Source organism: Bactrocera tryoni, chromosome 3, assembly GCF_016617805.1.
Source record: "Bactrocera tryoni isolate S06 chromosome 3, CSIRO_BtryS06_freeze2, whole genome shotgun sequence".
NCBI lineage: Eukaryota > Metazoa > Arthropoda > Insecta > Diptera > Tephritidae > Bactrocera > Bactrocera tryoni.
Genome location: NC_052501.1, coordinates 39,604,610 through 39,621,444, shown reverse-complemented (window position 1 = coordinate 39,621,444; position 16,835 = coordinate 39,604,610). Strand labels below are relative to the sequence as shown.

Below are 16,835 nucleotides of genomic sequence, written 5' to 3'. Positions count from 1 at the left end.
AGCTGCACCCAGGCTTTTTTGAAAAATTGAAAGTGGGCGTGGCCTCGCCCACTTATGGACCAAAAACCATATCTCAGGAACTACTGGACCGATTTCAATGAAATTCGGTATATAATATTTTCTTAACACCCTGATGACATGTACGAAATATAGGTGAAATCGGTTCACAACCACGAGTTCTTCCAATATAACGCTATTTTGAATTCCATCTGATGCCTTCTCTGTATAATACGAGTATATACATTAGGAACCAATGATGATAGCGGAATAAGACTTTACAAAAATACGGTATTTGAAAAATATGTAAATGACGTATAATGAAATCTCGATTATCACTTTATCATGCGAGAGTATAAAATGTTCGGTGACACCCGAACTTAGCCCTTCCTTACTTGTTTTTAATAAATATTAAGCGATGTGAATACTTGAAAACAGCTGTTTTCTCATCTTTCCAACGGCAGTGAAAACGGGCTGATTAGCGAAAGGGCTTAAATCTAATATAATCCCTTTAAATTTTCGGTCTGAACATGGTATAAGGCATAATATTACCAGAAAAGGATTATCTCCGAAATTCAGATTCAGATTCATCTTATACAATGGCAGATAAATTTGGTTAAAAACGAACTATAGGTAGTGGGGTCGGTTTGCCCGTTACCTTAATTGGTGTTTTATTTGTATAGTAGAAAGTCTCGGATGGAAATTGTGTTATATGGGAAGTAATCGTTATTCTCGTCGGATTATAAAAGAAGAATATTAGAAAAATGTTACATGCCGAAATTGATTGAAATCGGTCAAGTAGGTCCTCAGACCTGGCGTGTAAAACTAAATGTGTCTGGCGCATTTGGTTGATAATTTATTTAACAAAACCTTTATATGGCGAGTCGGCGGGAATATCATCCGACTTTACATATCGTAAAAAGGATTAGAAAAAGTTGTTCTGTGTGTGGTGATATAGCTTTATTGGTTTGGAAGCTATATACAATAAATTTACTAGGAGCGCCCACGTTTAAAGATTTCCAAACCACACCTTAATGTGTTTCGTTGTTCAAAATTTTAATTCTGCATTTTAATTTCCAGGTAATTTATATCAGTTTATACGTTTTGATTTATGGCGTTTTGTGGGTGTCTAATTTCAACTCGTCTCGTCATCCTGATCACTTATACATGTATGTTTAACTTAATACCTATCTCGATTATTTTTAGGTGATACATCAAGTATGTACAAGTGAAGTGAACAAAAGTAGCATATTCTGAAGCAATACTTTCCGAATAATAAGTAAAACTTTGCAATTCGCAATATAGGATTTTGGAAAACATATAGGCCAAAATTTTACCAACATGTAGAGCCACAGCTAAGGTTATTTTTTTTTTTTTTTGAGATAAAATTAACAATTTTACTCTGAACAGGGTAAGAGGTTTGTTTAAGAAATATCAAGAATTTTGTATTTTGTAAGAAAGCGTTTATTTATTCATAAATATTCAAGTAATCACTTTCAGATATATTGCACTTCTGCAAGCGTTTTCACCAACTCGTACTGACTTATGGAACGACTTGGCACATTTTACGTCGATATCTTAAATTGAAAGCGTACAAAATACAGCTTGTGAAAGACTGAAGCCGCCTGACCTTCCCAAGCGACATGGCTTCGATGAAAGGTGTGGTTTGTAGGCCGGTTGAATCATCGGTCCACATTTCTTCTAAAATAAAGCTGGTAAAAACGAAACCGTCAATGGCGACCGATATCGCGCCATCATAACTAATTGTTGCCTGCAATTGAAGCTCGTGAGCTCGGCGACATTTGGTTTCAATTGGCGCCACTTCCCACATATCGCAATAATCAATGGACTTATTGAGAGAACGCTTCGGTGTGCAGATAATTTCATGTTTTCGGTCATTTGATTGGTCACTAAGATCGTGTGATATCATACCGTCAGACTTGTTCCTGTGGAGATGTGTAAAGTCTAAAGTCTATGAAGACAATCCCGCTTCTATTCAGGCCTTGGAGCACAACATGATGCGAGCCAGTTACCAGTCGAATTGCTCGAACGGGTCATCAAAAATTGGACTCAACGGATGGACCATCTGAGATGTAGCCGTGGCCAACATTTGAAAGAGATAATTTTCAAAAAATAAATCCCAAAGAATGTTCTTTTGAGCGATAATAAGCGTTCCTCAATAATTTTGAAATATACATATGTGTTTTTCTACTCCATTCAGCTGTTTGTGTACGATTAAGTCTCCGAAATACTTGAAAAGTAAAATTTAACTTTGTGTGGCAACAAATATTAATTTTCTTTAGTGTGCTCAAAGATATACATATGTACATAACATCGACCTTTTTAATACGTGAAAAGCATTTAACCTGTCTTACACATTAAAACATTCGTGGTGGCAAAAAATATTTATTGTAGTTAGAATCAAACAATTACCTAAAACAACAACAATCAACAACGATTTGCGAACGTGAGCAATGTTTTAGTACAGTGTCATAACTTATACAGCAACAACCAGTAGCAGCAGCACCTGGCAGTTGTGTACCTTTGAGACAATGATCACTTTGGAGGATATGTAAAATATCTATTAAAATATATATATGTATATGTAGACGCGTATATACTATGTATATACGAAAATGCATATTTCATGTATGCCATTTCAGTAGTAAATTTAGTAAATTTTATGAGTTATGAGCGTCATATTGACAGTTGGAAAACCTTTGTATTTGTTAAACCATTGTAAAACAAAAATACTTAGCCCTAGAAGAGCCATTAGCACTTGTGTAATAAATATATACACGAAAAAGAATCTTAAATAGAAAATAATAAGAAAAAAAGTAAAACAACTTCTTCTGTACCAAAGCTATAATACCCTTCCGAGGTTCCCTACTTTTTTAAAGAAACAGCACATAAACTTCAAATTTAATGGGGAATGTCTTTTATCAAAGTCTGGATCGAAGGGCGATTGCCCGTATAGACTAACGGTGTGATATCACACGATTTTGGTGGCCAAACAACCGGACCAAAACATGAAATTATCTGCTCACCGAAGTGTTCTCTCAATAAATTCATTTATTGATGCGATTTGTGGAAAGTGGTACCGTTTTGTTGAAACCATATGTTTCCGAGATCACGAGCTTCAAATTCAGGCAAACCGTTGTTTTTTCTGGATAAAATTTTAGCTCTTGAATCCCTTCAGGTTGCGCTTGTCTAAAGCAGCAATTTTACTTGTTTACATACCCATTGAACCAGAAATGGGCCTCTAAGCTGAATAAAATTTGCCTCGAAAAGGTCAGATCATCTTGGACCATTTCAAGACCCCATAGAGCGAAGCGGCTGCTATATTTCTACGTTTTGGACGTGGTTTATTTGGTCGAATATTATCCAAAAATTAATGCTGGGTGTCTAGATGGGATGATGATATCGCGAATAGTGCGCTCAGTAGACCGATTATGTTGACCATAAGTTTAGCGAAGCACGCCAAACACGTGTATTTTCGTAATAAATTTGAACGATTTCTAAACATTATTCAGCCATAAGTCTTTCCATGATATTATGCGTTATATGTCAAAAAATTACCTCTACATGGATCACCCGTTAGAAAAATTCCTTACAAAAGCTTGGATCGGTTAGTTTGTATCACAGCTATATGCTTCGTATTAGTCAATCGATCTAATAAATTGCCCAGGCAAAAGTTCGTGAAAATATCTTTTAGAAGTAAAAAGTGTTCCACACAAGCACTTGATTATAATTGTTCAGTTTGTCTGGCAGCTACATATACACAATAATGATTGCATATAGGCAGTTCCGACAAATTATCAGCTTCTTGAAGAACAAATGACGTGCACAAAGTCTAAGGAGCAGACAGACAGACGGGCATGGTTAAATTGACTCAGCTCGCCATGCATTTCATTTATATATGTATACATACGTTTTATGGGGTCTACAACGTTTCCTGCTAGGTGTTCCAAACTTCGTGCCAAACTTCGTGCCAAACTTAATATACGCTGTTCAGGGTATAAAAATCGATTTGCAAATCTTGACAAGTTATTAAATAAAGAAAATTATGACCACAAGACGATGAATTTTTAAGCAAAACAACTAAATCTTCAGCAGTTGTGTAAGTAATCGTTAACATATCACTTGTTGGTCACACCAATCGCTGAAAATATCACTGAGAAGATCGGTGTTTCACACACACAAACAACCCCCCCCACATATGTAAGTCCACATGTGTTACACATACCTCCCTATACATGAAGATTTAGATGAGCATGCACTTAAGCATTCAAGTCATCATATGTATGGTTGGTTGCAACATTTCTCAGGGTTCGGGAATGCACATAAATCTAATCAATGATTTTTCGTCAATTCAAAAGTAGGTGAGTGAGTGAGCGCCTAATAAGAAGACATTTTCGTTGCGATTGCGCGATTGCAAAACGAATGTGGCAAGAAGTTTTTTTTTTGTATATTTCTTCGCAAGCATTTCTCAGTTCGCATCCTCTTTTGATAGATAAAAACAGTTTTGTTGTTGCATAGTAAAAATTACGATCTTTTGCAATCGGTTGTGATGTTGCCAATGGTAATCAGCGAACATCGGCCGCCAACACTGTAAGCGAGAGCAACATTACAACATGCGGCACGCCGCATTTGTGGCAAGTGATGAATATGTAGTCGAAGATGAAGAATCATTGATGAATGTTATCAGTAATCGACAGCGGAAATGATCGCAATTTGTTTCACTGTGATCGATGGATAACTGTAGCTGCAGCTTGCTGCTCGTTTTGTTATTGCCTGAATACAGCTTGCAGCTTCATGTTGCATGTTGAAAGTTTACATTTAGCTGTTGTTGTTTTTGCTTTCATATATTTACATGCGACTTTTGGCTCTTACAAAAGACCTATTAACTGTTTATAGAAATTCTCACGCATTCGCACATATACACTCACACACACTCACTGCTCCGTTAGGTAATTCGCAGTCGCTAAATGTTTTGCATGTACAGTTATATGAAATTAATGTTCCTCTTATTTTTATGACATAACCACAAACCCTTCGGCATCACTGTGTTACATTGAAATTGTATACACGAAGATTCGCAGAAGACACAATAATTACTTTTAGTTTCAAAAGTTAGCTAATTACTCCTCTTAATAGCTTGTCTTTTTTCCTGAAGACGCTATACTTGTGATTGGACCTCACATCCTCACATCGTTTCTGTGTGGTTACAAATGTTCTTCTTCATTTAGAATTGTTTTGAAATGTCATTAAACGAACATTTGATGGATTTGTTCTACTGAAAATGAATCTGAAATTCGTGCTAAGACTGTTGGATGTCATTGTAATTAGTTGAATATGGAACCAAATTGAATGTTTATTTCTGCTTATATGAAGTTCATTAGCCCTTGTGTAAACCAAAACTATAGAAAGGCATTTTAACTTTTCTCAAAATACATGGTTACTACTAATTCGAAAGAGGCACACGTCGGATAAGCAGTTACAGTCGTAGGCTATACCCAATTCCTAACCTTGCGTCCTCGCCGTGCACCCTGGAAACGGTAACCAACCCGGGTTACGTCTAAAAGAGAGGAAGCTTCAGCGGAACCTCATCGACATATTCGGTTTAAGGGTTTGATCTAATTGCAGCGTCTTCACCTCTGGGTTTGAAACAATCGGCTCGTTATAGAAATGTGTATAAAATACATATTATACTAATCGCACGTAGAAACCACCCTCAATGAAAAGAAGAAAGCAGCTTCGTGTGAAAGATCATGACGACCACAGCAAACGTAATAAAGAGTATAATTTAAGGGCGAGTACCTGGAATGTAAATTGGAAAAGCGGCGATGCCCAGCTGGTTGATGTCCTCGTAAAAGTAAATGCCGACATTATCGCCGTCTAAGAAATGCCATGAACGGGACAAGAACGGAGACATGTAGATGTAAAGGAGCGCAAATTCGGAGTGGGAGAGAGACTCCGTCGCCGAATCCTCACATTCACACCGGTGAATGAACGTCTAGCCACAATCCGCATCGAAGCAATGTTCTTTAACAAGTCGCTAATTTACACCCACACCCCGACGGAAGAGAAGGACAATGTGGTTGAAGATGGCTCATAAAGCGCTGGGAGTGCACCTATGAGAGCTGCCCCGCCGCGATGTCAAAATCGTGCTTAACGGCAGGGTGATCAAAGAAGGTAACGTTAGCACAAGGGTCGATAAATTCAGCCACCATGCTGAAACATCCCCAAATGGGTTTAGGCTGATAGACTTCGCTAGAACCCGAAATATGGTTATCGGTGGTAATAGGTTCTAGCATAGAAAAATTCATCGAGGTACCTGATTGTCTCCGGATTGGACGGAAAACACGGTTTTCGCAAAGATCGAAAGGACAGCAGGTACGATGAGGACTGCCATGTTGCAGTGACGGAAAGCGGACAGCCGGCGAAGACCTGACAAGGTGCATACATCAGCTTCTTTGCACGCTATAGTCAGAACGATCGCCGTTTGTTCTGCTTCTTCCAAATACTAGGTCCCGTAGTTAACGGGCGTAAGATTAAATATCTCCAGTTTTCAAACAAAGAATTGAGGCTACTTGGCTCCCACTTAACTGTTGACAACTGTCAATGTGTTTAACGTGGGTATCTGCCTACGAAGGCTCAAATCCACGGTGCTATCTATTGCTAGTAGCACATAGATCAAATTAATGCGTTGATCAGCGCCCCAAAGTGTAAGTGCATGCACAACACTACACTCTGGAAGAAACCAAGGTATGAGTGCCGCCCCACACACATACACTTTGGTTCCAATCGGTTCGGGTGAAAACCAAAGGAAACACCCTAGCCACCTTGGTCGGGTTCGAGGCCCATCTAAAACCTCTGCCGTACTCTGGGTCCGGCACCCGGCCGCAGTGCGACTCCACATTGGACAACTGCCCTTCCTGCATTTAGGTGTAAACCACAGCCATCACGAATCTCCCCAAAGGGCCAAGACCCAATGAGCAGACTGAAGCGAACTTCAGGGGCGGCTGCTCCCCGTGGTACCATGTTTTAGTCTTTGGTGTGACCTGTAGCCCAAGCTTGCGCTTAAGCTACTGCCAGTCGAGCCCCCAAAAATTCCGAGGAATTCTTAAGAACCCGACTGTATGATTTTTTTTGTTATCCCTTTCATTTTTGTGTTTGTTATATAATCGCAAACCCATTCAATGAATTGATAGTATTTCAATATAGCACTTTTCTGACATCTCTGACCATGCCGACATTCAATAAACCAGACATGCGAATGTCGGACATAGTGCATTTGGATTTTAGTCGCCTCATACGACAGGCATGCCTTACCGCGGGAATATTCTTATCTCCCTCCCCGCAGGGAGACCACTTAACTGTTGACAGTCATAACCGCGATGTTTTAGATAATTTCGTCTATTTAGGAACCAGCATCAACACCAACAAAAACGGCAGCCTATAAATCCAACGCAGGATATTTCTTGCCAACAGGTGCTACTTCGGACTAAGTGGGCAATTAAGAAGTAAAGTCCACTGACGACGAACAAAAACAAAACTCTATAAGTCACCCTCGTTCACCACCAGACTCATTTACTCCGCTGCCTTATCCATTCTGGAGAAAGCATAACTAACGGCGCGGTTGTTAAGGTCAATGATGTCAATATCATCAGCATACGCCAGCAGCTGTACACTCTTATAGAAAATTGTACCTTCTCGGTTTAGGTCTGCAGCTCGAATTATTTTCTCCAGAAAAATATTGAAGAAGTCACAGGAAAGAGCGTCGCTTTTCTGAAACCTCATTTGGTATCGAGCGGCTCTGGGGGGTCCTCCCCGATCTTGACGGAGCTTTTAGTGTTGCTCAAAGTCTTTTTACGCAGCCGTATTAGTTTTGCGGTGACACCAAATTCAGACATCGCCTCAAAAAGACAGCTCTTTTTCGTGCTGTCAAAAGCAGCTCTGAAATGGACGAAGAGGTGGTGTGTGTCGATTCTCCTTTCACCGGTCTTTTCCAAGATTTGGCGCATGGTGAATATCTGGTCGGTTGTTGATTTGCCAGGTCTAAAGCCTAGGGCTTTAATCTTTCACACAATATGCTCGATAGAACCTTATATGCGATGTTGAGGAGGCTTATCCCACGGTAGTTGGCGCAGATTGTGGGGTCTTCCTTTTTTGTGGATTGGGCAGAGCACACTTAATTCCAATCGTTGGGCATGCTTTCGTCGGAACATATTTTACAAAGAAGCTGATACATGCTTCTTATCAGTTCTTCGCCGCCGTGTTTGAATAGCTCGGCCGGCAATCCATCGGCCCCCGCCGCTTTGTTGTTCTTCAGACGGGTAGTTGCTATTCGAACTTCTTCATGGTCGGGCAATGGAACGTCTGCTCCATCGTCATCGATTGGGGAATCGGGTTCGCCTTCTCCTGGCGTTGTACTTTCACTGCCATTCAGAAGGTTGAAGAAGTGCTCCCTCCATAATTTAAGTATGCTCTGGGCATCGGTGACTAGATCACCTTTGGAGGTTCTACAAGAGTATGCTCCGGTCTTGAAACCTTCTGTAAACCGCCGCATTTTTTGGTAGAATTCTCGAGCATAACCCCTGCTGGCCAGCTTATCAAGCTATTCATACTCACGCATTTCGACCTCTCTCTTTTTTTTTGTCTGCAAATGCGTCTCACTTCCCTTTTCAATACACCGGGGTGAACGATGGGCACTGTAGTAAATGCCACAAGGACCTATTCGCCTCAGACCTTGTCCCGTCCTTCGCATTTCTTGGACGGCGGTCATGTCAGCCTGACCGGACATTCCAGGTGCATGCCCTCAATTCGTAGTCCTTATTGCGTTTGCCATGGTCGTCATCAAAAATGGGGTCTCTCATCCGAGGCTGGTTGTTATTTTTGAATGGATGTGTTTTTTTTCGTGGCGGGTCCCAAACCCAGCGCGTAACCCTATTTTGGGAGTTTTTCGCCTTCTCACTATAGCTCGCTTCAAACCGATGTTCATAGGCTACCCAGAGGATACTTGGTCAAAGACCGGAAGACGTAAGCTGCTTAAGCCATCTGTAAAAGAATGGTTTCTGGCCACTCCCAAGTGAATGGCGATCACAAAAACATCCTCCATCCAGATTACCCTCAAGTGTTTTACATAGTTCTAACTTAAATCGCAAAATTCATCAGAAGATTGAATTTACCGAATTAGCAAGGAAATACCGACAAAATTGAGAATATGTTTTTTTTACAAATGTCTCTTGATAAAAGAAAATAATCATTTGCCGAATTTATATCCAGCTATAAAGATTTTAAGTAATAACATGACACAGGAATATTCTCAGAAATATATCAAGAATATTTTGAACCAAATCTCATGGCTATACTATCATAAATCCGTATAGAATTTAATTTAATATATAAACAAACTTAAATTTGCTCTATGAAAACCCTAAATAATTTTGTAAATGAATTTCATTAATTAATTGTACGATATTGGCTTCAGAGGCTGCAAACTGAAAGGTCATTACCATATTGCGAAGATTATTTATCTAAAGAGTTCTGGCATCTTCAATTTATTGGCATTTATAATTTATTATCAAAACCATTATCTTATTCGATAAGATCCATTTTATGGACCGAAAAGTTATGGTTTTTAAGTGCAAACAGCAAAAAAAGGGCTTTCTCACAACAGTCTTGAAGTTGTATTCAGGTTACACCTCCACCAAAAAAGATAACGTAATTTTGAAGAGCTTATGTTGCAATGCTTGTTAACGGATTTGTTTCAAATTTTGTCAGTGTATTCATTAAGGTTTGCCATTTTATCATGTCACGTTTGACTTGGGTATTGGCCGCGGTACGTCTCAGATGGTCCGCTGAGTCCAATTTTCGATGACTCGTTCGAGTAACTGGCGAATGATTGCCAGCATAGACTTTAGACTTTACATATCCCCACAGGAAAAAGTGTAACGATGTGATATCACACGATCTTGGGGACCAATCGACCAGCCAAAGGCGTGAAATTATCTGCACACCGAAATGTTCTCTCAATAAATCCATTGATTGATGCGATGTGTGGGAAGTGGCGCCGTCTTATTTAAACCAAATAGCGCCGAGATCACGTGATTCTATTTCAGACAGCAAACAGTCGGTTATCATGGCGCGATGCCGGTGGCCTTTGACGGTTACGTTCTCATCGCCATCATTTTTAAAGAAATATGGATCGATGATTCCACCGGCCCACAAACCGAACCAGACCGTCGTTTTTTCTTGATAGAATGTCTGCTCTTGAATCTCCTCAGGTTTCTCTTTGTTCCAAATGAGGCAATTTTGCTTGTTTACATATCAATTGAGCCAAAAATGGGCCTCATCGCTGAACAAAATTTTAATCGAAAATGTCTGATCTTCTTGGTCGCTTAGGAAAGTCGAACGGCTTCAGTTCTTGCACAAGCTACATTTTGTATGCTTTCAATTTAATATCTCAATGTAAAATGCGCGAAGTCAAAGTTCACTCATCAGTCCGAGTTGCTGCGAATGGCGCCGATTCGACTCTTCACGGTCTTCGTGTACACTCTCAGCTACGGCTGCTATATTTTCTTCGCCTATACCTTACCTCGTTTTCTGCACTGGTCTAACGGTCGAATATTGTCCAATAATGAATGCTGGGTCTCAAGGCGGGTGATGGTGTTGAGAATATTTCAGTCAGTAGGCCGTTAAATTCAGCGAAGCGCGTGAAAAACATTCCCTACGTCGTTATTAAGTTTAAGGATTTGTTAATGTTGTTCAAGTAAGTCTCTCCGTGATGAAATGCCAAATAATACTGAACAAAAAAAAATACAACTTGAAACGACTCATGCATAATCTGTCAAAAACAGTTATCTCTGCTTGTATCACCCGTTAATTAAATATATATCTAATAAGAACCTCTTTCTTTTACTGCAGAAAGACGATCTAAATACGACAATGAAATAAGTATATCGTTTCTACCTGGTATTATACAAAATTTTGCGTTTAGGAACTCTATTGGACCTACTTCTTGAAACACACACAATAAATATTGAGATTCCACAGTATATATTCCAGTTTTGAAACATAATGATATGCTTCCTTGCCGCCGTAAGTCAAGCTACATCTGTATTACCCAGCTAGTAGGTACGAGGTCAATTGACGGATACTCAATTCGCAGACTTTTGAACTCAGAAAGGAAAAATAAGTTCACAAAAATTTTATACAAAAAAAAGATAAAACAAATTTATTTGGCAAAGCTCTGTTTTACATTATATAATATGGTGTTTGTGTGCATAGGTTGCCAACGCGGTGTTGATATTCCGCCATTCGATGTTCTGGTATTTACATGTGTGTTTGTGTATTTGTGTGTCAGTGTATTAGGTATTTAACAAATATTGTATTTGGGTGTATATATACAAGATTTAGATGAAAAACTCTAGTATTTAAACATTAAAATAAATATTTATTCGCCAGTCATCATTTCCATGAATTCTGAAATGAGAAAAATAAAACGAGAGAAAATTAACATCCGAATTTATGGCCAGCAGCGATATTAAATTAAAGAAAATTTGTTTTTCTTCGTTCAAATTCATGTGCACAGCATAGGCACTAATAAAAATACTATATATTTAAACATAAGTACATATGTGGCTCTTCGCTGAAAGCAGCAATATGTGCTCGGTCCCCTCCCACGCAAGCACTCACAGTTCACGACACAGCCACACATACACACTAGAAATGTTTAGATTGTTATGGAATGCTGAAAATAAAACTCGATTCCAAGCAGCACACACACACACACACATTTATACTAAATTAAAAATATTCCATAAGAAAAGTGATATGAAGAGCATAAATTGTTTTTGATTTTATTCGCCGCCGTTTTTTATAAAAAGATTATTTTTTTTTAGCAACTGATTATAATTTTATAGCTGATCATTTTCATCCAAGGCACGGCCATGGCTGACGTGCGCTGGTTCTAGTCGAATTTCGAAATTTTAGAATCTTGCCTTTGGTGGCTATTGACTGCCGGGCAAATTATACATATGTATGTGAGTGTGTGTGTTTTGTTTTGATTTTAAATGCCAAAATAATTTTCTAAAGCATTTCAAAACACTTGCCCTCTGTTTATCATTAATATGTCTGGCAACGACAAATGGTAATCACTGCTTTCACTCACACTTTTATGGTTAGATAATTAAATATTGTTTTCGAAATTGTAAATACGTAAATAAGACAAATGCTAACTTCGGCGATCAGCAGGAGCCAAGGTATAGAATTTTTAAATATTTAAAATATTTAATATTATTCACTTATGAACTATATAGGGATCTTCGAACTGTAATAATACTTTAAGGTTATTAACTTAGGTTTCCTTCATAAAAATTTCATCGGCTCCGTATCTTTTACTGCCGAGAGAAAATGAAAATGCCTCTCAAGACCTTTTGAAGCTAATTGGACCAAAGATTCAGCAACATAATACTAATAAGCTCATCCTTTTCGAGTACTACATATATCGCATATCCATATTTTATTCGATAGCTTCTAATTCCATTAGTTACAACTATAATGCTCAATAATTCTCAACTACTACTATCTTGAATTATGTAAACTCTAAAAATAGCACAAAAGTATTAAAATGACTGCCTAGCCATTCTATCTGTCATCAGAAATCTATATAGCCTTGAGAGCTCCGTGCCCGTTGTTGTCCGTTGTCTCCAGTCTCTCACTCTTTCACTTTCACTACTCCTGGCTATACTCGCAAATATTTCTCATGTTCAAAGGCTGTTTCGATACAAAATCTTGAAATGTAATTTTAGTCTATAAATTATCTCTAAGATTTTGAAATTTTTAATACGGAAAGATTTTCGGGGGGTACAGCCAGCAGCAGTGAAAGTGAAAGAGCGAAAGATTGTTGATAATTTCTTTCGGGCCCGGAGCTTTTAAGAGGGTCGGCGCTTTCGAAAACAAAGTTGTCCAAATTCGTTTATCCAACAATTCACTACAAGCATTTTCGGACCCCAGTTTTCGCTCTACAGCCCTGGCCAGACGTAAGATATGTATGCCAACCCTATAGAAAAATTTGCCTGATATAAAACATCTTACAACTGGTATGTGACCGAACACCTGATTCTGGATTGCCCAGCAATTTGCAGAAGCAAGCTCAAGGCCCTAAATTTCATTTACTCCTGGCATTGTTCAGGATGCTAGACCTTGGTGACATACATATGTGATATAGGGGAGGGCACAATAGACCGTAGGTCGCAGTGCAAAACCTAAATTTCACTGTCTATCTATGTGACCGAAGTTCAACTAAACTAGTCAGCTTCAATATATAGCATATATGGCTTTTATCATCATTATATCAATCTTTTGTTGAAACGTCGAAGGATAGTCGACCTGGCAAGTATTGCCACTTTCTGGTGCTCTTTGGTGTGATTGTGTTTCTTTGAAACTAGCTGTATCTAAGTAAACTTCTAGTGCTAAACATAGAGCAAATCAAAATCTCCGAAATACCAAAACGGCGCCTCGTTCAGTTGTACTTCCCACGTCAGTGTCAAAAGATTTATCAGTTGTCAAAGAAAAAAATAACAAAATTAAGCAAATATCGGCTAGATTTCAGTGCTGGCATGAAGCCAAAGCTTACTCGAAAAATAATATTTTAAATATTTATGCCACGCATTCGGAATAACCTCCAATGGCGCACTTATTTAGGGTAACTGTTCAAAAAAATAAAATAAAATACGTGAAAATGTTGCTAATTAGTTCGTCTATTTGGATTGACTGCAAACAAATTGCCTTTGACACGCACTTCTGATTTCAACATTTATTTAGAAAATTATATTTGAGACTAAAAGTTGTTGAAAACTAAGAACTGAAAGCACAATTAATAGCCGATGATAAAAATGTTAACGTAAAAATTCTAACAAGTGTTATCACATTATGATTTGAACAATAAACCAAGAGAATGTCACTATGAAGACGGTGCACATAGCGACGCCAGGAGAAAAAAGTTGTTGTCAAACCGAAATAAAAATTTACCTAGCAGAATTAAGTTTCACGTGGCTTTAAAAATGATAATAATCGAACCGATCTACTATTGTCACAAAAGAAAGTCCAGCAGAAAATTAAATTTTTATTTGAATACGATCATAATGTTCTCTACTATTTTCCGAATTATTTATACGACTCCATAGTTCTAAATTCTAATCGTCTGTCTCTATATACCCGACTAGTCCCCCAGATTTTGAGATATCGCTTTGAAATATTGCAAAAATTTTTCCTTCGATGAAGCATATACCTACTACACAGACTGAACGATCAAGGGCCCATCCTTGGATGGAAAAACTTTTGTTTTGAAGGGATGCCTTTATAAAAATTTGTCTCGAATTATTGTATAAGGGAACGGTGTTCAGAAGAAATTTTTCAGTTCGGACCGGTATAGCATATAGCTGCCACACAAACAGAATGAGCAACATCATTTCCTGGTATGAAAAATTCTTTATTTTTGAAGGCTATTTCAGCTTCGGTACAACTCTCAGAAGAAATTGTTAAGGAACACTATCGGAACACTATTGCATATACCGGCCATACAAACTGAACGAACATCATTAGTGAAGACTACTCTAGCTTAGGTATAACCGAAGTTAACTTTTTTCTTCCTTTTTATTTTTTTCAATCACTTAAGCCACTTTAAACAACTTGAAATACCATTCCGGAGACTATTCTTAAAATCACTCATTTCATAAGATCAATTAAAGGATTTGTTTACTTTCACCAAACACAACTAACTCTCTCACAATAAACTCTCTTTCACATGCATAGTTCACATTTTGCTGCAAACACAAGTCGCACTTACCATCGAAATCGACGGTGCCGGAGCCATCAGAATCGATTTCCTCAATCATGATGTCCAGCTCCTCATTAGTCAGCTGATCGTCCAATTCGCGCAAGATTTCGCGCAAGCAAGAGGTGGGAATATAGCCATTGCCTTGTTTGTCGTACAGACGGAAGGCTTCACGCAACTCCTTTTGCATGGCTTCATCATCCTCCTCAACGATGAATTTGGCGGCAAGTTGCACGAATTCCTCGAATTCCAAGCGCCCGGACTCTGCGTGGCAGCAAGAAATTAAATGTTATTTCAATGCACTTAAATTTGAGTTTAGACTTTAGCAGGCACTCACTGTCTTCATCGACTTCATCGATGAGTTCCTCCAAGATCTTCTTGTCGAAGGGCTGACCCATAAGGCGCAGGATATCAGCGACCATTTCAGTTGAGATGCTGCCGCATTTTTGGTGATCGAAACTGTTGAAGGCCTTCTGCAACACGGCGATTTGCTCGGGAGTTAGATCCTCATCCTGCAGTAAGGATAATAATTGCAAGTTAATAAAATTGTCGTCGCAAACAAACGTTTGAAACAATTGCAGTTGCTAACTGTTAACTTAAAAAGTTGAGTATTTTATTGTTCTGCTGGCGTACCATGATGTCTTGCTAGAAATTCTGTGTGTTGCAATGCGGACCGAATTCAAAAACAGAATGATTGCAACGACAAGCGCCGTCTTACATTTGCTGTGAAAATCTGCGCGCTTTTCACTTTTCCAAATTTTTTCTTGCATACTTTTTTTACATTTTGTGCTATTTTCGAATTCATTCTTATGCTTTTAATAGAACTTTATAATGGTTTTTGAATTTCACATGGACGTTAACAACACGCATGAATGCAATGCACCCACACAGGCGCACGACTTTTATTTGTAAACTCATTTCATTTCCAAAAAAAAAGTAAGAAGCAAAAGTGTTCTAGCGAAAAAACCTGTTTTCGAAGGTGTGAACAACATTTCACACGAAATTTATGATTTGCGCTCATTTTAATTAATTAATAAATTAGGTAGTAAAAAATTGATATTCTTTCCGCTTTCACTCACAATAAATGTATCACTCATATTGGCTGGGCGGTGTGTTTGCGGTGATGTCCGGTGAATGTGTTTGGTTGTTTTTGATTTGATTTCTCAAAATTGACTTTTATTTTGCCTCACAGACGGACAATTGGCCTCTTCAGCGTGCGCTACTCAACTGAAATTAGTTCAACAAATTAGTTTTGACTACAAAAAGTTTTAAAAACATCTAAATCGTTTAGTGTAAAAGTGGCCAACAACAACTGCCGCACATAAATTATATACATACATACATATATAAACACTTCACGCCACCTATTTAGTACTGTTGAGTACTACAAGCGGGCAGAAGTATTCACTGATAAAATTCTCGCACCCGAAAGCGACCGCTCGCCCCGCTTCGTCGTTCGGTTGCTTCGCGGTTGGCAGTTGTACAGCACAAATGTCTGACACAATCACCCACATAGCGGACGTACACCATAAAGCCACCAATAAACATCCATTCGAACGCCCGCACAGGATCTCACCCGCATACGTATGCGGTCGTAACACACACACACGCCATACACATACACACAAACGAATGCAGTTTCGCACGATCCATAAAAATTTCCAAACGACAGCCATAACAAAGGCACACACACCGCCGCACTTAAGTGATGGCTTTCATCGGTTTCGCGGCAACGCGCTCCGCAGCAATATCAACGGCCACCAAAGTGTGGAAAAGTCAAACGAAAGGCCGCAATCACAGCAAATGCAACAACAACAACGACAGAAAGAGCAAAAGCAAAAGAAGCGTTGGTGTTAACCGCATATACAAATGGAATGTACATATGTATGCATGTATATACATATATATGGACAATAAAAATTGTTTCCGATGCGCAAACAACGATTACAATAACAACAATGTATATTTTGTGAAAAACACTGTAAAATCATTGGAT

At 38.7% G+C, this 16,835-nt stretch overlaps 1 protein-coding gene across 2 annotated transcripts; it reads right to left on the bottom strand.

Moving 5' to 3' along the window:
* Window positions 1-11,208: 11,208 nt before the first annotated feature.
* On the bottom strand, window positions 11,209-16,054 carry LOC120771109 (troponin C-like). 2 transcript variants are annotated; one of them, XM_040098958.1, is made up of 4 exons: window positions 15,919-16,054; window positions 15,177-15,351; window positions 14,852-15,103; window positions 11,209-11,484 (listed from the first exon to the last, which is right to left on the bottom strand). In XM_040098958.1, the coding sequence occupies exons 1-4, from the start codon at window positions 15,934-15,936 to the stop codon at window positions 11,456-11,458; spliced, it is 474 nt and encodes a 157-aa protein (XP_039954892.1). In that variant the 5' UTR covers window positions 15,937-16,054; the 3' UTR covers window positions 11,209-11,455. The 2 variants fall into 2 exon arrangements, with proteins under 2 accessions (XP_039954892.1, XP_039954893.1); XM_040098959.1 differs by lacking the exon at window positions 15,919-16,054 and adding an exon at window positions 15,473-15,551.
* Between the last annotated feature and the right edge of the window lie 781 nt (window positions 16,055-16,835).